Below are 22,363 nucleotides of genomic sequence, written 5' to 3'. Positions count from 1 at the left end.
ACACCGAACTCCATACAAATAATGACGCCATATCTTGAGGGCGAACACCACAACCCCCAACTCCAAATCATGGGTGGGATACCTCGTCTCATGAGGCTTCACTTGCCTCGATGAGTATGCTATCACGTGCCCTCTCTGCATAAGCACCTCACCCAACCCCGATATAGACGCGTCATTGTACACCACAAAATCCTCTATTCCCTCCGGAAGGGCTAACACCGGGGCTTCGCATAATCTCTGGCGAAGAGTCTCAAACGAGGTCTGTTGCTCGGGACCCCAAGTAAAAGCAGCACCCTTCCGGGTCAATCTGGTGAGGGGAACGGCAATCTTAGAGAAATCCCTGATAAATCTCCGATAGTAGCCGGCCAACCCCAGAAAACTCCTGATCTCGGTGGGGGATCTCAGCACCTCCCATCTCATAACAGCCTCAATCTTGGCCGGATCGACCAATATCCCATTCTGATTAACGAGATGTCCCAAGAACTGGACCTCCCGTAACCAGAAATCACACTTGGAGAATTTGGCATAAAGCCTCTCCGATCTCAATACTCCAAGAATCTCCCTCATATGCTCCTCATGTTGCTCTCTGGATCTCGAATACACTAGAATATCGTCGAACATAATCACCGATCGATCCAACATCGGCCTGCATACTCGATTCATGAGATCCATGAACGCTGCTGGTGCATTGATGAGCCCAAAAGGCATCACCACGAACTCGTAATGCCCATAATGAGTCCTAAACGCCGTCTTCTGGATATCCTCATCCCGCACTCTCATCTGGTGATATCCAGACCTCAAGACTATCTTGGAGAACCAAGAAGCTCCCTGCAACTGATCAAACAGATCATCGATCCTTGGTAGCGGATAACGGTTCTTGACCGTCAACTTGTTCAGCTCCCAATAATCAATGCACATCCGGTGTGAACCATCCTTTTTCTTGACAAAAAGGATCGGCACTCCCCACGGCGAGCTACTCAGTCGGATGAATCCCTTCCCCAACAGCTCCTGAAGCTGTGAGGATAACTCCTGCATCTCTGGTGGCGCAAGGCGATAGGGTGCCTTGGCAATAGGCGCCGCTCCCGGAACCAAATCGATGTGAAACTCCACCTACCTCTCGGGAGGCACACCCGGAAACTCCTCGGGGAAAACATCCGGAAACTCTCGCACTATCGGAACCTCACCGACATAACTCGGCCTCTCTGCGGCAACTCGTGCATCCATCACATAGGCTACAAACCCTCTACAACCTTGATGTAGACTCTGTCTCGCTCTGGCAGCCGAGCAAAATGCTGACCCAGATCGGGTACCCTCGCCATACACCATAAGTACTCCCCCACTAGGGTCTCGTATGGTCACCAACTGATGCTCACAGTCGATAACAGCTCCGAATCGGCTCAACCAGTCCATGCCCACGATGACACCGACATCCCCCATCGCAATCGGTACCAAATCTATCGGGAACTCAACACCGAAAATCTCGAGTACACATCCTCGAATCTCATCAGTAGAAAAAACTGCTCGCTCGTTAGCTATAGAAACTCCCAGAGGTCAACTCAACGCCTCTCGTCGGATACTGATGTGCTAACTAAACGCTAATGACACGAAAGATCGACTCGCACCCGAGTCAAATAAGACCAAAGCAGGTACATAATTCACAAGAAAAGTACCGAAACATATCACATATAAGCACCATATATATAAACAAAAGAATAACCAAAATATCACATACCAGCCACAACATCAGGTGCTGTGCGGACCTCCTCCGCGGTTAACTGGAAGGCTCTGCCGCGAGCCTTCGGCGCCTCGGCCTTCACGGCCCGACTCTCTGTAGCTCGAATGGTAGAAGGCGCAGATCCCTACGCTGATCCCTAAATCAACTGCGGGCACTCGACCTTCCTATGGCCAGTCTGGTTCTAATGAAAGCAAACCATGAATCCCTTGGGGCAATCCTTGGCTATATGCCCCTCCTTGCCACGTTTGTAGCAAGCACCTGCTCGACAAACTCCATCATGTCCCTTACCGCACTTCCCACAAGTGCGGCCCTTCTGGCCTCCAGATCTCGTATCGGCGGGCTTTGCCCGCTTGGCTGCCGGCTGAGACTGCACCAGCCGCCTGTCCCTCCTCTGAGACTCTGCCTCCTCCCTGGCCTGAGTCTCTAGCTCAATCTCCCTCTTCCGAGCATTTTCCTGGAGCTCGGAAAATGTTCGGTATGCCGAGTTCGCCACGAACTCCCGAATCTCCCTCCTCAGTATGCTCAAATATCGACTCATGCGTGCCTGCTCGGTAGACACGTGCTCAAGGAAAAACAAAGCCCTCTCATGAAACATCCGCGTGATCACCGTCACAGACTCCGTCCCCTGCTTGAGGGACAAGAAATCCTGGGCCAAACGTTCCCCTCCACCTGGGGAACATACTCATCTCTGAACATAGTGGTGAACCTCTCCCACGTCACCGCGGTAAGCTCTGCATGAGTAAAATCTGCCGTCACAAACTTCCACCAGTCCTTCGCTCCCAAGCGAAGCTGGTTCAGCGCGAACCGTACTCTCAAATGTTCCGGACAGGAACAAGTGTTGAAACATCCCTCAACGTCAGAGATCCACCTCATCGCGGCTATCGGATCCTGTGTCCCATCAAACTCTGGTGGCTTCGTGTTGCTGAACTCTCGGTACAGCAACGAGTCACCCCCTTGCGGCCTAGCAGCGGCGACAGCTGCGGTGGCTGCAGCAGCAGCAGCCTCGGTCAGAGCAGCATATCACTCGTCGAATGTCTCAATTAGCGTGGTCTTGATAGACCCAAACATCTCCGGAATCTATGCCAGAATGGTTGTGGCCACCTCCTCGTGGATCATCCTAAGGATCTCCTCATCGCTAGTACCACTGGTACCACTGCCTCCTGGGTTGTGGCGCGTCCCCACCATGATGCCTCTGAAATATGACATAAAATAATCAGAGACTCGACCGAGATTACTCACACTTGATCAACCGTTCCTACTTGTTCCTTAGCACCCTAAGGATTCTTACTTGGAATGTTTACCGATCCGGTGCTTTCAGTAGTACAGGCCCAATACTACCTTCCACACCGTATCCGTATCGACACCAAGTCCTCCTCCTAGGATCCCAATTCGCAAGTACTCTGTACCCTCTGAATTCAGCCTACTCTCAAGCAGACTTCTCACAAACTACTCTCTGCTACATACATGCACTCAAAGCATCTCACAGCAGCATAAATTCCTAGGCTAAGGCATCACATATCAGGCCACCCTAGTCCTAAGATATGATTTACCTAGCCTACTCTAGCATGCGTAGTACATCACACAATATCTCATAACACATAATGTAAGGGTATTTTGGGAAATCACCATTCAGGCGCTGGCTGATCGTACACACTGTTCCTTTTTACTTTTTCTCAAAATCTTTTACTCTTCTTAGAAAAATTGTTTCTTTTATGAAAATGTTTCTCAAATCCTCTGTTTGAGTTCAGATACGCCCGAAGGTGCATCCGAATCCCTCAAACCAAGGCTCTGATACCAACTTGTAACGACGTGAAAAATATTTTTTTTTTTTCATTTTTCAAAATAACATTTCTCATATAAATCATCTCAAAACACAAGTGTATCAAATGTTATCACGGTAAAACATATCCCAGAATCTCAAATACAAAATCCTCTGTCAGTGTGTACAAATCATGTCGGCGCCTTCCCGCGATCCTCGCTAGTACCTGAAACACATATCACATAACACGGTAAGCATAAATGCTTAGTGAGTTCCCCAAAATACTACATACAGCACATAAGCCACTCGAGGCTATAGCTCTACAAGACCTTCCGGTCAATGTGTCTCAAGGGCCTTCCAGTCCCACAATCTGAGTAGACCTTCCGGTCCTACTCTGTCGACCTTCCGGTCCATACCATATTGACCTTCCGGTCCATCCACTGCTGACCTTCCGGTCCATACCCTGTTGACATTCCGTTCCATAGCATACTACTCATTACATACATAACATTTACATAGAAACATAGAAACATATATCACATACTCGTCATAGCACATAAGACGGTCACACATAATTACCATTCTAGGTAAGGTATAGTGAGAAGACTCACCTCGTATGATGTCTAGTAACTCACGTGCTCGAATCCCCCGAACTCGAAACAATGACCTAGCCCCCGCCTAATTACATAAAGTAATTATCTCAAATCAATAACGGCTCTCAAGGCTAGACCAATCCCTCCCTATGTTCTCTCAGAAGGCTAAAAGACCATTTTACCCCTCTAATGGTCCAAAAGTCCACACGTTGACCAAATCTTAAAAGTCAACGAAAGTCAATTGTAGGGAGTTACGCTACGCGTACCCGCTCTGTACGTGGGGCGTACTCCGCGGTCATCAAGAATCGGGGTACTCGACCCCCTACGCGGCGTGTACTGGCATTACGCCAGCGTAATGCCCAGTTTCATACTTTCATGATTTTTGGTCTGAATAGATTAAGACATAAGCTCATATCTCATATCCAGGCACTCTACTATCTCTTAAGTCGTAAAGTCGAAACCTTTAAGCCTTTGCATGGCTGTAAAGGTCACCAATCACTTCAAACACATATCCTCTTTCCCCATTAAGCCCTAATCTCATGCATGACTTAATCTTAACGTCCAAGATTGGATTTTTATGGATCTACAACACAAAATACACTGAAATGGGGTAGATCAAGGTCCATGGAGTTCCTTTGCTCAAAACGTCTCCCCTTTGGGACTTAAACCCTAAAAATGCTCCTATATGATGTTCATAACAAAAGAGTGGTAAAGTTTGAAGCTTTTTACCTTTGTGAGAAGCTCCCCACTCAGTTTAGCTCAGATCTAGAAGCTTGGAGTCCAATCCTTCCTCTTCAAGGGCCTCTCTTCTTCTTCACAAGCATACAAATACACTTTCAAGCTAAAAAAAACACACACACACAAGTTTAGAACGAAGGTGTAGCCCTTTTAGGGTTTCACTCACTGGAAATGGTGGTTGGGATGGAGGTCATAGCATTCCTTAAATAGTGCTCAAGTCTCATATAGGGTTTCAAGACTGAGCCTAGTACGCCCAGCTTACACTATGGTACGCCCAGCGTTCTGGGTAGCATCCGCATCAAGATCACGCTCATGAGTACGCGCAACGTACTCTTCAGTACGCCCAGCATACTCATTTGCTACCATTTCCTTCCACGAGCTAGTTTTGGCAACTTGGAAAAGAAGAGGGATTAAATAGTTATACCTGATTTCTGGATGTTACATCATTCCTGGCCACCATTCCCAGACACAAAACCCTCATAACCCTAAATCTTCGTTGTTATAGCTTGTGTGTGCATTTGAGAGCTTGTAAGTATAATCTTGTGTTCTTGAAGTGGAGAAGAAGCTTTGGAGAAGAAGGAGTGAGAGTCCAGGCTTTTGGATCTGAGCTTAGCTGTGTGGAAAGCTTCACTTAGAGGTATAAAGCTTCATGCTTTCTCATTCTTTTGGTTTGTGCAATTATATGAGTATTTTAGGGTTTTGTCCCAAAAGATGGAGACTTTATGAGATAATAAGCTCTAGAGACCTTGATCTATCCCCTTTTAGTGTATCTTGTGGAGTAGAGTCATAAAAATCCAATCTTGGACGTTAGGAGTAAGCCATGCATGAGATATGAGCTTCATGAGGAAAGAGGATGGATGTTTTGAGTGTTTGTGACCTAATCAGCCATGCAAAGGCCTAAAGTGACTGACTTTATGGATTAAGAAATGTTAGAGAGTCCAGATCTGTCATATGAGTCAATGTCTTAACTGATTAAGACCAAAAATGTGAGGAGGGTGAAACTGGGACGTACGTTGGGCGTAATTCCAGTACGCACGACAAAGGGGTCGAGCATCCCAGATGTCTGCATGGCAGCCGAGTACGCCCAGCGTAGAGAGTTGGTACGTGCAGCGTACTCCCTGCCGTTGACTTTCGGTTGACTTTTAGGGTTTGGTCAATTTGTGGACTATAAGGCCATAGAGGGGTAAAATGGTCTTTTTCCCTTTTGTGAGTTTGTAAAAGGGTTAGTTTAGCTTCAGTGAGAGCCTTATTAATTAGGGATTATTATCGTTGTGTTAGGCGGAGGCTAGACCGGTGATTCGAGTTCGAGATTTTCCGAGTTCTACGAGGTGAGTCTTCTCACTATACTTACCTTGAGTGGTATTCTATGTGTGACGGGAGGGTCTTATGTGCATATACTATGTATTGATATATCCTGCTAGTCGTCTTTGTGATATATATGTTGTGAATTACATTGAGTTGCCGAGTTGAGGGACCAAAGGGTCCAACTGAGTTGTGGGACCAGAAGGTCCCACTGAGACACATTGACCGGATGTCTTATCCAAGTATAGCCATGAGAGGCTAATGAGATCTGTGTGGTCTTATTCGGAGGTCTTACCGTGTTATGTGTTATGTGTTTTAGGTACTTATCAAGATCACGGGAAGGCGCCGACTTGATTGTACACACGTCAGAGATTTGAGTCATGTTTGAGAGGATCTTGGATTTGTTATATATTCAGTTTTTGGGGATATGTATTGGATGATTTGATACAATAACACTTTTTGAGATGTTTGAATTGAGAAAATGTGTTTTAAAATTTAAAAATTTTGGTTTGAAAATGTTACAAGTTGGTATCAGAGCGTTGGTTTGAGGGATTCGGACGCACCTTCGGGTATGTCTAGACTCAAACTGAGGATTTGAGAAAAATTTCAAAAAGAATGAATTTTTCTAAAAAGAGAAAGAGTTTTAAGAGAAATCGAGATGGAGCAGTGTGTACAAATAGCCAGAGCCCGAACGGTGATTTCCCAAAATACCCTTACTTAGTGTGTTATGAGATAATTATGAAATGATAGTGTTGCATGCTAGAGAATAAGCTAGGTATTTCATATCTTAGGGCTAGGGTTGCCTGATTTGTGATGCCTTAGCTTAGGAGTCGCAGTTACCTGTTATGCGCTTTGAGTAAGTGTTAATGAGAGTGGTGAGCAGGAGCACTTAGAGAGAGAATTTTGAGACGAGAGTAGTCTGATATGGAGAGAGATAGAGTACTTGGGAATTAGAATCCTAGGAGGAGGACTTAGGGTGACTACAGGCCGGGTGTGGAAGGTAGTATTGGGCCTGTACTACTGAAAACACCAGATCTGTATGCAACCCAAGTAAGAATCCTTAGGAAGCTAAGGAACAAGTAAGGATGGGTAATCGAGTGTGAGTATGCTCGAGCGAGTCTCTGATGATTTTGTGTTGTGTTTCAGAGGCATCATGGTGGGTACACGCCATAACCCTGCAGGCAGTGGGACTAGTGATGACGAGATTCGGAGGATGATTCATGAGGAGGTGGCCGCAACCATCCGAGCAGAGATTCCCGAGATGTTTGGGTCTATCAAGAGCACCTTGATTGAGACATTTGATGAGCGATACGCTGTTGTCACGGAGGCTGCTGTTGCTGCCGCCACTGCAGCTGTCGCCGCTGCTAGGCCACAGGGAGGTGACTCGTTGTTGTTCCGGGAGTTCAGCAACACGAAGCCACCAGATTTTGATGGGACACAGGATCTGATTGTTGCAATGAGATGGATCTCTGATATTGAGGGGTGCTTTTACACATGTTCATGCCCAGATCACTTGAGAGTTCGGTTTGCACTGAACCAGCTTCGCTTGAGGCGAAGGACTGGTGGAAGTTTGTGACCGCCAGTTTCACCTCTGCAGATCATGTTGCAGTGACATGGGAGAGATTTGTCCAGTTGTTACGAGACGATTATCTTCCGTTGGAGAGGGAACGGTTGGCGTTAGAGTTTCTTTCTCTCAAGCAGAAGACAGAGTCAGTGACTGAGATTTCGAAGATGTTTCACGAGAGTGCGATGTTTTGCCCTGAGCACGTGTCCACTGAGCAGGCACGTGTGAGCCGATATTTGAGCATACTAAGGAGGGATATACGAGAGTTCTTGGCGAACTCGTCGTACAGTACATTGGCCGAGCTGTAGGCCAATTCCAGGAGGAGGGAGGTTGAGCTTGAGCTGCAGTCCAGGGAGGATGCGGAGGAGTCTCGGGGTAAGGACAGGAGACCAGTACAGTCGCAGCCGGCGACGAAGCGGGCTAAGCCCGCTGATACCAGAGCTGGGGGCCAGAAGGGCCGCACTTGTGGCAAGTGCGGCAAGAGCCATGAGGGTTCGTGTCGTGTTGGGATTTGCTACAAATGTGGCAAGGAGGGGCACATGGCAAAGGATTGCCCCAAAGGGTTCTCGGTTTGCTTCCATTGCAACCAGACCGGCCACCGGAAGGCCGATTGACCTCAGCTCGTGCAGGGGTCAGCACAGGGATCTGCATCTGCTTCTTTGCGTGCTACTGAGAGTCGGCCAGTGAAGGCCGAGACACCGAAGGTTCGTGGGAGAGCCTTTCAGCTGACAGTGGAGGAGGTCCGCGCAGCACCTGACGTTGTGGTCGGTATTTATTCTTGTTATTATTCTTTTGAAATATTTTGTGCTTATATAGTGTTGTGTATAGGTACTTTTCTTGTGAGTTCTGTACCTGCCTTGGTGTTATTTGACTAGGGTGCGAGTTGATCTTTTGTATCCGTAGCTTTTAGTCATCACATCAGTATCTGACGTGAGGCGTTGAGTCGACCTCTAAGGGTTTCTATAGCCGACGAGCATACGGTTTTTGCTACTGACGTGATCCGTGAGTGTACTTTGAAGATTTTTGGTGATGAGTTTCTGATAGACCTGGTGTCGATCGTTGTGGGTGATGTCTGTGTCATAGTGGGCATGGACTGGTTGAGCCGATTTGGAGCGGTGATAGACTGTGAGCGTCAGTTAGTGACTATACGAGATCATAGTGGGGGAGTACTTACGGTGTACGAAGAGGGTACTAGGTCTGGATCAGCTTTCTGCTCTGTTGCCCGAGCGAGATAGAGTTTACTGCAGGGTTGCATGGGTTTTCTAGCATATATAATGGATACGCAGGTTGCTACTGGGAGACCGAGTTCTATCTCCGAGGTTCCGATAGTGTGTGAGTTTGCAGATGTTTTCCCCAAGGAGTTGCCGGGTGTGCCTCCCGAGAGGCAGGTGGAGTTCCGGATTGATTTGATTCTGGGTGCGGCACCTATTGCCAAGGCACCCTATCGCCTTGCGCCACTAGAGATGCAGGAGTTATCCTCTCAGCTCTAGGAGCTGCTGGGGAAAGGGTTCATTAGACCGAGTAGCTCATTGTGGGGAGCTCCGATCCTTTTTGTCAAGAAAAAAGATGGTTCGCACCGGATGTGCATTGACTATCGGGAATTGAACAGGTTGACGGTCAAAAACCGTTATCCACTCCCGAGGATCGACGATTTGTTCGATCAGTTGCAGGGGGCATCTTGGTTCTACAAGATTGATCTGAGGTCCGGATATCATCATATGAGAGTTTTCGAGGAGGATATTCCAAAGACGGTCTTTAGGACTCGTTATGGGCACTATGAGTTTGCAGTGATGCGCTTCGGGCTCACCAACGCACCAGCGGCGTTCATGGACCTCATGAACCGGGTGTGCAGTCCCATGTTGGATCGATCGGTGATCGTGTTCATCGACGATATTCTTGTGTACTCGAGGACCAGGGAACAAGACGAGGAGCATCTTAGAGAGGTTTTGGGAGTTTTGAGATCGGAGAGGCTTTTTGCCAAATTCTCCAAGTGTGATTTCTGGTTACAAGAGGTGCAGTTCCTAGGGCATCTCGTTAATCAGAACGGGATACTGGTCGATCCGGCCAAGATTGAGACAGTTATGCGATGGGAGGTGCCGAGATCCCCATCCGAGATCAGGAGTTTTCTGGGATTGGCCGGCTATTATCGGAGGTTTAGAGATTTCTCCAAGATTGTCGTCCCCCTCACCAGGTTGACCCGAAAGGGCGTTACTTTTACTTGGGGTCCCGAGCAGAAGACCTCATTTGAGACTCTTCGCCAATGATTGTGCGAAGCCCCGGTGTTAGCCCTTCCCGAGGGAGTGGAAGACTTTGTGGTTTTCTGTGATGCATCTATATCCGGGATGGGTATGGTGTTGATGCAGAGAGGGCACGTGATAGCATCCGCATCAAGGAAGTTGAAGCCTCATGAGACGAGATATCCCACCCACGATCTGGAGCTGGGGGCGGTGGTGTTCGCCCTCAAGATCTGGCGCCATTATTTGTACGGAGTCCGGTGTACCATATACACGGACCATAAGAGTCTAAAGTACTTGATGGATCAGCCCAACCTAAACATGCGACATAGGAGATGGTTGGATGTAGTGAAGGACTACGACTGCGAGATCTTATATCACCCAAGCAAGGCTAATGTGGTACCTGACGCCTTAAGCCGCAGAGCCGAGAGCGCTCCGATCCGGGATGTATGTATGAGGATGACGGTGATGACTCCAGTCTTAGATACCATCCAAGAGGCTCAGGTAGAGGCTATGAAACCAGAGAACCGCAAGAGAGAGCGTGTGGTTGGGCAGGTTTCCGAGTTTCTGACGAACAGTCGTGGGCTTATAACTTTTCGAGGGCGGATTTGGGTGCCCTTTACGGGCGGAGCTCGGCGTATACTGATGGAGGAGGCGCATAGATCGAGATTCTCTATCCATCCCGGAGATACTAAGATGTATTTGGACCTGAAGAGAGATTACTAGTGGCCCTGTATGAAGCAGGATGTTTCTTGGATAGTTGAGAGGTGCTTGACCTGCCATCGGGTCAAGGCGGAGCACCAACGCCCACATGGTCCATTGCAGCCTCTGGAGATTCCCCAGTGGAAGTGGGAACAGATCTCTATGGACTTTATCACCAAATTGTCGAGGACTGCGCGTGGATTTGACGCGATTTGGGTGATTGTGGATCGACTGACGTAGAGTGCTCACTTCCTTGCTATTAGTGAGAGCTCTTCTACAGAGAGATTGGCTGAGATTTATGTGAGAGAGGTGGTATCTCGGCATGGGGTGCCGATCTCGATAGTGTCAGATCGAGACGTGCGCTTTACTTCTAGATTTTGGACAAAATTTCACGAGGAGTTGGGCACGCCCTGCATTTTAGTACTGCATACCACCCGCAGACGGACGGGCAAAGCGAGCGGACGATTCAGACGCTTGAGGACATGCTGCAGTGCCTGTGTCATGGACTTCGGAGGAAGTTGGGACACATACTTACCCCTGGCTGAGTTTTCCTACAACAACAGCCACCATTCGAGTATTAGTATGCCTCCCTTTGAGCTTTTATATGGGAGGAGGTGTCAGTCTCCTATTTGTTGGGGGGGATGTGGGGCAGAGAGTGATGGGTGGCACTGAGATAGTGCTAAAGACGACTGAGCAGATTCAGCAGGTTAGACAGAGATTACTGACGGCCCATAGTCGCCAGAAAAGTTATGCGGACAGGCGACGATCCGGGTTAGAATTCCAGGTCGGAGATTTCGTGCTCCTGAAGGTATCCCCATGGAAAGGGGTGATCCGATTCAGGAAGCGGGGCAAGCTGGGGCCCCGATACATCGGTCCTTTTCGAGTGACCGCCAGGGTAGGCAGAGTAGCCTACCGGTTGGAGTTACCTGCAGAGTTGAGTCAGATTCATAACACCTTCCACGTGTCCCAGTTGAGGAAGTGTGTAGCTGACGAGACATCAGTGGTGCCATTAGAGGACATTCAGGTGGGTGCGAGCCTGAATTATATTGAGAGACCGATTGCGATTTTGGGGCAGAAGGTGAAGGTTCTGAGGAACAAGGAAGTGCCCATGGTTAAGGTCCAGTGGCAGCATCGGAAGGGGTCCGAGTCGACTTGGGAGCCGGAGTCGGAGATGCGGGAGCAGCATCCAAAGTTATTTGCGGAGCATGACTTCGAGGGCGAAGTCTGATTCTAGTGGGGGAGAATTGTAACAACCCAAGTCCAGGTATACCTTGTAAACCTTGATCTATTGAGCATTTGTCCATTTTGGCCCTTTGTAGAGAAAAGGTGGTAAATGAGTACGTGAGGCGTACTAGAGTGTACGCTCAGCGTACTCATATGCGTGCAATTGACGCGGAGGCCACCTACTACGCTGGGCGTACCGGAGGGTACGCTGGGCGTACTAGGCCCAGAGTAGAACCCTAATTTGGGGTGTGACCCTATATAATGGATATGATGGCCTCATTCCTGGCCACCATTCCTAGACACCAAACCCTCCTAACCCTAAATCTTCATTCTTATAGCTTGTGTGTGCATTTGAGAGCTTGTGAGTATAATCTTGTGTTCTTGAAGTGGAGAAGAAGCTTTGGAGAAGAAGGAGTGAGAGCCCAGGCTTTTGGATCTGAGCTTAGCTGTGTGGAAAGCTTCACTTAGAGGTATAAAGCTTCATGCTTTCTCATTCTTTTGGTTTGTGCATTTATATGGAGTATTTTAGGGTTTTGTCCCAAAATATGGAGACTTTATGAGATAATAAGCTCCAGAGACCTTGATCTATCCCCTTTTAGTGTATTTTGTGGAGTAGAGTCATAAAAATCCAATCTTGGACGTTAGGAGTAAGCCATGCATGAGATATGAGCTTCATGAGGAAAGAGGATGGGTGTTTTGAGTGTTTGTGACCTAATCAGTCATGCAAAGGCCTAAAGTGACTGACTTTATGGATTAAGAGATGTTAGAGAGTCCAGATCTGTGATATGAGTCAATGTCTTAATTGATTAAGACCAAAAATGTGAGGAGAGTGAAACTGGGACGTACGTTGGGCGTAATCCCAGTACGCGCAGCATAGGGGTTGAGCATACCCGATGTCTGCATGGCATCCGAGTACGCCCAGTGTAGAGAGTTGGTACGCGCAGCGTACTCCCTGCCGTTAACTTTCGGTTGACTTTTAGGGTTTGGTCAATTTGTGGACTATAAGGCCATAGAGGGGTAAAATGGTCTTTTTCCCTTCTGTGAGTTTGTAAAAGGGTTAGTTTAGCTTCAGTGAGAGCCTTATTAATTAGGGATTATTATCGTTGTGTTAGGCGGAGGCTAGACCGGTGATTCGAGTTCGAGATTTTCCGAGTTCTACGAGGTGAGTCTTCTCACTATACTTACCTTGAGTGGTATTCTATGTGTGATCGGAGGGTCTTATGTGTATATACTGTGTATTGATATATCATGCTAGTTGTCTTTGTGATATATATGATGTGAATTATATTGAGTTGCCGAGTTGAGGGACCGGAGGGTCCAACTGAGTTGTGGGACCAGAGGGTCCCACTGAGACACATTGACCGGAGGGTCTTATCCGAGTATAACCATGAGAGGCTAATGAGATATGTGTGGTAGTTTGGGGAACTCACTAAGCTTTGTGCTTACCGTGTTATGTATTATGTGTTTCAGGTACTTCTCAGGATCACGGGAAGGCGCCGGTTTGATTGGACACACGTCAGAGATTTGAGTCATGTTTGAGAGGATCCTGGATTTGTTATTTATTCAGTTTTTGGGGATATGTGTTGGATGATTTGATACAATAACACTTTTTGAGATGTTCGAATTGAGAAAATGTGTTTTAAAATTTGAAAATTTTGGTTTGAAAATTTACATTGTTACAATATCCTATGAAAACCACATAAAACCTTTTACAAATACCGATGAACTGAGATCACTTTTCGATCGATGCATCATCACCCTTTGAAACACAAAATCATTTTCAGTTTATCCCTCGAAATCGAAGCAGTAGATGAAAGAAACAGAGGAAATAAAACCACCATTAAATTTTATCATCGTTCATCTTCACAGAAATCAACTTGATAAAAACAATAAAAGGACTCGAAAATAGAACCTAAACCCACTGCCATAGAGTAGATTTAACTAGAAATAGAAATCGATTTATGATAATATGATTATAGGTTCAATCGATTCTTTTAAGGAATTAATTGTAAAATTTCTATGGAAAGCAAACTGACGGTACGTGAATGTGTGACAGGAAGAAGAACATGATGATAAATATGTTGGCATTTTCCGGCAAGAGAGAAGCGTAGAAGAGAGAGTTTTGTTTTCCGACATAACAAGCGGTTGGCGACAACGATGTTGGCCTGCTCGGGCTAACCGGAGACACACACAACGGACTGGTGAAGAAGTAGACCTGGAGGGAGAGAAGAGGCTACAATCTAGCGGTCTCTATCGGTGAGCTGTTGTCAGAGGTTGGAGATTTGGAAACCAGATCTAGTGTTCCAGTGAAACAAGATCAGGAAACGAGATCTTATGGCCGGTTAAATGAGATCTGGTGACGGTTCAGGAAGAAGAGAGACGGAGGTGGTGGTTTCAGACGGTGGGAGGCAGAGGGAAGTGACAAACAAGTTGAATCGGGGAGAGTGAAGAGGCAACCTTTCGGTGATTCTGGCGACGTTAGGATGGTTCCGGCATTGTTACGGTGGTTCCGATAGTGGTTCGATGATGGTGATGACACATATTACCTTTAAGATGACAGATATGTAGAGAGAGATATGTAGAGAGATAGAGAGAGAGAGAGATTAAAAGTGAAAAAAATAAGGTTCTTATTATTTTTTATTAAAAATAAAATAATTTTTTTACAAAATTTTTAAAATTTCAATATCTAAAAATTAGTAATCCTTATTTGTTTTCGATGCTCACAAAATAAAAAATATTCTCCATTGAACATGCACTTTTCTCTCTCTCTATATATATATATATATATATATATATATATATATATATATATATATATATATATATATATATATAATTCTATTACAATATATAAATGACAAACTAATTAAAAGTCCAACCTATCCATAACCATCAATCAACATTTTCATATATATATATATATATATATATATATATATATATATATATATTTGGGGGTTAGGGGGCCATCTCCCATGTGGCTGTCGTCAGAACAATAAGTCAACTCCATCTTTCTAGAATAAATATGTAAGAAAAGTTGGAAAGGATGATTTGCAGAAGGAAAAGAAAAGATAGAAAGATGGCAAGTTCATGCTCTAATCAATATGTCAGAGAGGAGGTTGGAGAAGAATACCCATACCCATACCCATCACATGTTTGTGCACCCAATTTTGTTACCTTCAAGCTGAGTGGTAGGGATGATTATGATTTGTGGAAGACGCAGATGCTATGTCTCTTAAAGAGTCATGATATGTGTGGTTTCATCGATGGAATATTTGTAAGCCCTCAATCCAGTAGTAGTGTTTCCGGGAAGGAGAAACTAGGTGGCGATCACAATCACTGGCTGTGGACAAGATCAGATGCCTTGGTTAAAGGTTGGATTCTTGGTTCTCTCTCTAAACAAACACTCAGGCATGTATTGGATCGTCTTTCAGAAAAACCCCATCAAGAGAGAAATGTAGCTGATTTCAATGCAAAAGATATATGGGATGAACTTAAGACTCTGTATGATCTTTCAGTTCGCCCACAACTACAGAGTATGAATGGTCCTGCAGTGCTTCCACAAGAGCCGGATGAAGGTACAATATCTTCTTTACTGATTTATCGTCCTTTGACTGGATGAATTTTTTTGGAAACCGCAAACTTTACTAAAATACTACACAAGGAGTTTACATACAGCTAAAAGGAGAACATCCCAAAGCACCCCAGTTACAATTTACAAATTTACCCCTGTGTCCCAAATACTAGTGAAATTGCCGTTTTTGTCGGAGAGGATTTGACTAGGTGATTAATTTAGATAAATTTATAATCAGACAAAAATTTCAGTCAGCCAAACACTTGTTTACACAAAGAAGGTAATAATAGAGAGAAAGTGAAGTCTCTTTGATTATGTGTACAACGTTTCCAAAAGCTGTTCCTCAAGCTACAAACAGCATATGATATGGTTCCTATTAATTAGAGTACTGGACATATATTCTCTGTCTTGTAGTTTTCTATACCCTGATAACAAAACCATGCAAATTTAGGTAAACAACGAGACAAACGAGCAGATGATCACAAAAGATTGTACAAGTGTATTCTATCAGGAGATTGGGAGCGTGTTGCTACATTTTTGAACGAAGAAGTAGTTACAGTGATAGACAAAATCACCAATAATGGAAGCACAGCACTTCATGTAGCAGTTGGGACTTCCAAGGACCTGGAATTCATACAGAAAATGTTGGAAAGGGCACCAGAGAGCACACTACTATTGGATGTGCTGAATTCAGATGGAAGCACGCTGCTTCATGTTGCTGCTATCGTTGGCAACACCGAAGCTGCTGAGATGCTGTTGGAAAGAAGCCCAGATTTGTTGTTTGCCAAGGACTACGAGGGTCACACACCACTAGCCATAGCTCTTTCTAATATGCATAGCCAGACGTCTCAGCTTCTGTTGCAGCACATCACTTCTAACAGGGAGGGGAATTCTATGCTTTCGGGCAGAAGTGGTGATGAGCTTCTAGTTCTGGTCATTTCTTCTAAAGATTTTGGTAAGTGTCTATCGGATTCTAATTAGTTCCACTATTAAAAAAATAATCACGTAATTGATATCTTTATCTACGGAATACATGTAGACTTGGCATACCATTTGGCGAGGCATTACAGAACATTACATAGTGACGCTGTGCTAATGGCTCTAGCTCAAAATTACCCATGCGAACCCAATATATTGGAAAAATATTTAGGTTTGCTGATTTTTATCTTGCGCTGCATGTTTCTTTACCTTTTCAATTTATCATAAGGCCTCTCTAACGTACTCTTATTGTACTCCATATTTCGTATGTTGAAGGGACTGAGATAATAAAATGGAAAATAGCCGGTGGTCTGGAAACCGCTTTTGATTATATGGGCCCGTTACGTGGTTTCGGGGTGGAAAAAGCAATAAGGTTGTTCATTGCCGGTAGGTCATGTGTTGATATATTGTTCGATTATTCTTCGTGTATTCGCATGTTTTAGCAACTTTTAACTTCTTGGTTGCAGAATCTATAAACTCATAATTCTAACAATTTTTTATATCGCATAATGCAGGGATTTTAATGATTTTTATGCTTGTCGTGGTAATCCCTTGGATGTTAGGTAAGATGAATTAACAATTACCATCATTGTATAAGCATAATTATTAGAGAGAAAAAGGTCTATTTCTTTGTTTGACATGCTGATTTGGGTCTATGTTGCAGTGTGGCCATTTATTAAGGAGAAAGTTCGAATTCATAATGAAGCCACCCGATTATTAAGGAGGGTATGTGTTTTAATACATGTATCGAGTGACCCCAACACGGAACATCACTATTACACAAATCCGCTTTTTGAAGCCACGAGACAAAACGCATATGAAATTGTAGGAAAAATTGTGTCTAGATTCCCAAATGCAATTTGGAGTGCCAATAAAGATGGTTATAACATTATTCAATATGCCGTGATAAGTCGTTCAGAAAAGGTCTACAACCTCCTATATCAGATGAGTGAACATAAGAATGTTTACAGAACAATGAGAGACTCTTCTGGCAACAACCTTTTGCATTTGGCTGCAAGATTAGCACCTACAAACAAACTGAATCTTATATCAGGGGCGGCTTTACAAATTCAACGTGAACTACAGTGGTTCAAGGTACGAATCTTTGATGATTAAAATTTTTTAATCTAATTCCACATACATGATGTTTTAAGACCAAATATATATTATTCATCAAGCATGTTTAACGTATTGTAATTGTGTAGGAAGTTGAAGGATTTGTATGTCCTTTAAACACCACACAAAAGAACTCTTTTGATGAAACACCACAAATGGTATTTACAAGAGAGCACAAGGAGTTAGTGATTGAGGGAGAAAAATGGATGAAGGCCACCGCCGAGTCGTACACAATTTCTGCAGCATTAATCACCACCATTGTGTTTGCAGCGGCTATTACAGTGCCAGGAGGAAACAATCAGGACAAAGGGACACCAATTTTTACCAACAACACCGCCTTCACAGTATTTGCAATATCAGATGCCGTATCATTATTCGCAGCTGTTACATCATTGTTAATGTTTTTGTCGATTCTGACTGCACGTTTTGCTGAGCAGGACTTTCTCTTCAAGTTGCCCACAAAGTTAGTAATTGGTTTGGCCACCTTGTTCATCTCAACGACAACCATGATAATAGCTTTTGGGGCAACTTTGTACCTTGTGTTTGGCCAAAACAACTCAAGGATTCTTATTCCAATAGTTGTGTTGACATGCCTACCAACTACTTCTTTTATGACGCTGCAGTTCCCCTTGATCATAGAGTTGATGAGTGCAACATATGGTCGTAGTATTTTTGGTAAGAAGGATCCGGCATATGGTTATGACGAGTTTGGCTTGATAATAGATCATCGCTTCTATTAGTTCTTTCCACACGATTATAGTACGATGGATTGAATAGAAGTAGAATTTACTTAAAATTCATTTTGAATTAAATGTGTCTAAGGTTGGTCTCTACTTTGTAATATAATAGTTATTTGAGGTATTAAAAGTAGAGTTTGTTCTGAATGTTTTGAATTGTATATCCATTCCTATAATTCAAATAAAAATAAAACTTAACAAAATAGAACTATCAACTTTAATGATATTTAGTTTACGGTTTTGCGAAAGCACATTTGCTTTCCATAGAATCAGTATCCGATTTTATTGTAGGCCTTATAATCCCATTATGACACAATCCAAATCGAAAAGTACTCAAATCCTTATATTATGAACCGGGATCCCTTTCTTCTTGGACGTGGAATACTATCTTTTTTTTTTGAACAACCACATTATATAAAAAAAGACTAGCAAACAGCTAGAGAAAGAAACAATTACAAAGAGTCATAAAGAATAGGGTTTTGCAACCACTGGATCCAAGAAATATTACTTTTACTACATCTATTCGAATACCAATTGAAAGAGTGAATGACGATACTTTCAAAAATATGATTTTTCCTCATGATGTGCGTCTGGAACACCACACTATTTTTGTAAAACCAAATAACCCAAATCGTGGTGATAATAATTACTTCAACAACTATTCGTTTCATATGATGTAACACCCATAAAATTTGAGCCAAATTAAAACATTTTATCTCATTCAAAAACCATTAGGTTCATACATCTTGTTTTCAAAATAGTTTAAACATCAGAGTATCCCCCAGAACCATATCACATAAATCATAAAACATGAGGAGTGGTACGATCACGCCTTCGCCTTGCCACGGTCTTCAGAAGTACCTGAAACAATACACTGAACTGTAAGCCCGAAAGCTTAGTGAGTTACCCCCAAAATACCAACCGCACATAAACATACTCATAACATATCACAAATAGAACAACCATGCACATCGGGTCTACTGTGTGACTGGTCCGCCGGCACCGGGCCTTCAGTCCCCCTGGTTCACCCTCCGAGTCTAGCCATGTACATCGAGTCTACAGTGTGATTGGTCCGCCCGCACCGGGCCTTCAATCCACCTGGTCCACTCTCCGAGCCTCGGCACGTCTGGTCTGCCCTCTTGGGGCCCTCAGCCTATCTGAACCGCTCGCTGGGCCTTCGGAATATCCGGTCCGCCCTGGGTATGTTGGCCTACAGCACAAAGCAGGACCCGCCTCAACCCAACCCCCCCCCCCCGGTCAAACAACCATGTGCACATACAACAATTAATCACATAACAAATCCTTAACCAGACAACAGTCAAACAGATCACATAGCATATCAATATCCTAACCAGGATTCCGACCTAACCGGTCACTAGCATAACATTACCCTATATATCGGGTATCGACCTTAACCAGGTCACTAACATAGCATTACCCTAAATACCGGGTACCGACCTTAACCAGGTCACTAACATAACACCATCCTAAATACCAGGATGCAGATCTAGCAGAGCGATAACATAACAAACAATACCCGGATTTCCATCCGATAAAGGGCCAGCCTTGGTGTCGTAGACCCTGTCGATATAGTGAGGATAACTCACCTGCAATTGCCGACTGAAGAGATGAGACCAAGCTGCTCCGACCACCGACACGAACTCCACCACGGAACACTATCAAAGAACCAATTCCATAAATGCCAAAATTACCAAAATACCCTTGGAAATCAAACTGGTCAACTCTTGGTCAAAGTCAAAGTCCTCAGTCAAAGTCAACCTTCCTGGTTGACTCTACTCGTCGAGTCAGCCCATCGACTCGTCGAGTTCCTATACTCAGGAAACTCCCACAACACGACTCAACTCGCCGAGTCACCCCAAGACTCGTCGAGTTCAACGATCTCGGAATTCCATCCTGTCCAACTCACTGAGTCGCCAACCGACTCACTAAACCAAAGCTTTAACCAAAAGAGGTTGGGTTCTGCGACCAGACTCGCCGAGTCCAAGAACAGACTCGCCGAGTCCAAGGCAATCTTCAACAGAATCGCTGAGTTGTTCTTCCAACTCGCCGAGTCCATGCACATGTTCATACAACTCGTCGAGTACACCCATGTGACTCGCCAAGTCTCTTCAGTTCTCAATCCATACAGAGGCTTTTCGAGTCATGCAGGGGCTCCAATCCATAGATCCACTCTTCTACAGCCTAACCCTCACATAAAGTTGCAAACTTTACGTGAAACCGAGGAGATATAGGCCCAAAACACACTAGGGCTTGGGTTTTAGACAAAGGGGCTTCACCAACAACTCAATGACTGAAACTTTATGACATTATGGACCATCACAAGCCTGGATCTGAAGTAGCAACCTCAGATCTAAGCCTCTAACTCGAAATAGCTCTTAATCATACCAAAAATGCCCCAAATCTCACATGATAATAGATCTAGATGCAAAAGAGCCCAAGCAACAGATTATTACCTCCAATATAAGCTCCAACTGAAGTAGATCCCAGATCTACACCCCTCCTTTGCAGCAAACCTCTTGATCTTCAAGCCCCTTTCCACCAAAATCACTTATCAAGGCTCCAAATTGGTTCCAAGGGTTCTCACTCACGATTTAGGGTTTCTGGATCTCAAAAGGGTAGCAAAGAGGCTGAGGGTGGGTTATAATGTGCTTTATATAGGGCACAACCCCCGGGATTAGGGTTTTCTCTCTTCAGCACCAACTCGTAGAGTCCAAGCCGCCGACTAGGCGAGTTGGCCACTTAAACCGCGACAAAATCCCGCTCCGACTCGGCGAGTAAGCGGACCTACTCGTCGAGTCCCTTTCCTAAATTTACACTTTTGGCCTTTCATTGAACATTAGAAATTTGGGGTCTTACAACTCTCCCCCACTTAAATTAGGCTTCGTCCTCGAAGCCTACTGCAGTATACGCCTCAGAACAAACCCTTTGCACTGCAGACTCCGACTTCTCAATCAACTCATGCTCTTACAAACCCTACTTCTGCATCTCTCTTAAAATGGCTTATTCTCACGTGGCATCCTTGCCACTATTCCAAGCCGATCATCGGCCTTTCAACTCAATAACACCACGAATTAACCACGAATCACCCGATAATACTAACCCTTCATATCTGGAACACACCTTCATGCCCTGCGAACGCTAGATACCACAAACACCCACTGAGCTCTGCCAAGACACTAATCCATCTTCCTTCACGCAAAATTGGCGATAACCCTGATAACATGCAACCTGGAACGAATCCTGTTCCGCCCTCTGGTTCTATCCCTTACGCGCTGACAGGATACTACATCCCTCAGCTCCCATAACCCATCAACCAAACATAACGCGTAACTACTCGTACCTGGCCCAATCAGCCTTGGGCTGGAATACCAAACACACCAGGTCCAATCAATCATAGGGTCCGATAATGCTCATGATGGAATACCCCAGATTGGAATACCTTCACATAAATAAATCAAGCCTACAACCATACTCGGAACTAAGGACCTTGTCCTTGCGTCACCCTCGAACCCTTCGGTTCGACACAACGGAGTGCAACCCACTCACACCTCCCTATCACGATCTCTAGGTCATTGACCCCCGACTGTAATATGCTTATACATTCGTCAGCACCGGTCTAGACTACTCCCGAGTCTGTTAACCTGTTGTCTCACCTTCCTCTGTCCCAATCTCCAATCTAGAACCACTATCCTCCTCCTATACCAAGGAGACTGAAAACATGCCTGCGCATCATCCAACGTTGCCACAACCTCAACGGGCATCCAACCCGTATGTGCTTCTATATATCTGGTACAATCCCAGTGCTTACTACCAATAACTGAAGCACTTTCGATCATTCATTTACTCTGATGCCTTCCTTTCAGAGGACCCACACTCCTTCCGGAGCTACATACCTTTCCTTTCCAGGAAGTCTACTCAACAACCCTTACCGCACCTATAAGTGCCACTGACCTAAAACTCCACTCTACACTATCCATGTAGAGCAACTGCTATTCTCGAACTCCCATAACTCCGAATCCGAACACATAGCTAACTAGGCCCACACACGGCCTCCCGCCAACTCCATCATCATGATCAATACTTGGG

At 44.9% G+C, this 22,363-nt stretch overlaps 1 protein-coding gene across 1 annotated transcript; it reads left to right on the top strand.

Annotated features, from left to right (window-relative positions):
* Nucleotides 1–14,895: 14,895 nt before the first annotated feature.
* LOC145123388 (uncharacterized) lies at nucleotides 14,896–18,406 on the top strand. Its single transcript, XM_079058603.1, has 7 exons — nucleotides 14,896–15,429; nucleotides 15,877–16,380; nucleotides 16,465–16,575; nucleotides 16,680–16,790; nucleotides 16,919–16,966; nucleotides 17,068–17,498; nucleotides 17,609–18,406. The coding sequence occupies exons 1-7, from the start codon at nucleotides 14,898–14,900 to the stop codon at nucleotides 18,257–18,259; spliced, it is 2,388 nt and encodes a 795-aa protein (XP_078914729.1). The 5' UTR covers nucleotides 14,896–14,897; the 3' UTR covers nucleotides 18,260–18,406.
* Nucleotides 18,407–22,363: the final 3,957 nt, after the last annotated feature.

Source organism: Lactuca virosa, chromosome 7 (assembly GCF_052849685.1).
Source record: "Lactuca virosa cultivar CGN04683 chromosome 7, Lactuca_virosa_CGN04683_v6, whole genome shotgun sequence".
NCBI lineage: Eukaryota > Viridiplantae > Streptophyta > Magnoliopsida > Asterales > Asteraceae > Lactuca > Lactuca virosa.
The sequence above is the reverse complement of the archived record's forward strand: the minus strand, read 5'-3'. Positions and strand labels throughout refer to the sequence as shown.

Bases quoted from the DNA above. Each gene is read 5' to 3' on its own strand.
- LOC145123388 (XM_079058603.1), top strand. From the start codon at position 14,898: ATGATTTGCAGAAGGAAAAGAAAAGATAGAAAGATGGCAAGTTCATGC. The intron at 16,576-16,679 runs GTTTGCTGATTT...CGTATGTTGAAG, and splicing joins TATATTGGAAAAATATTTAG to GGACTGAGATAATAAAATGG. The intron at 17,499-17,608 runs GTACGAATCTTT...GTAATTGTGTAG, and splicing joins GTGAACTACAGTGGTTCAAG to GAAGTTGAAGGATTTGTATG.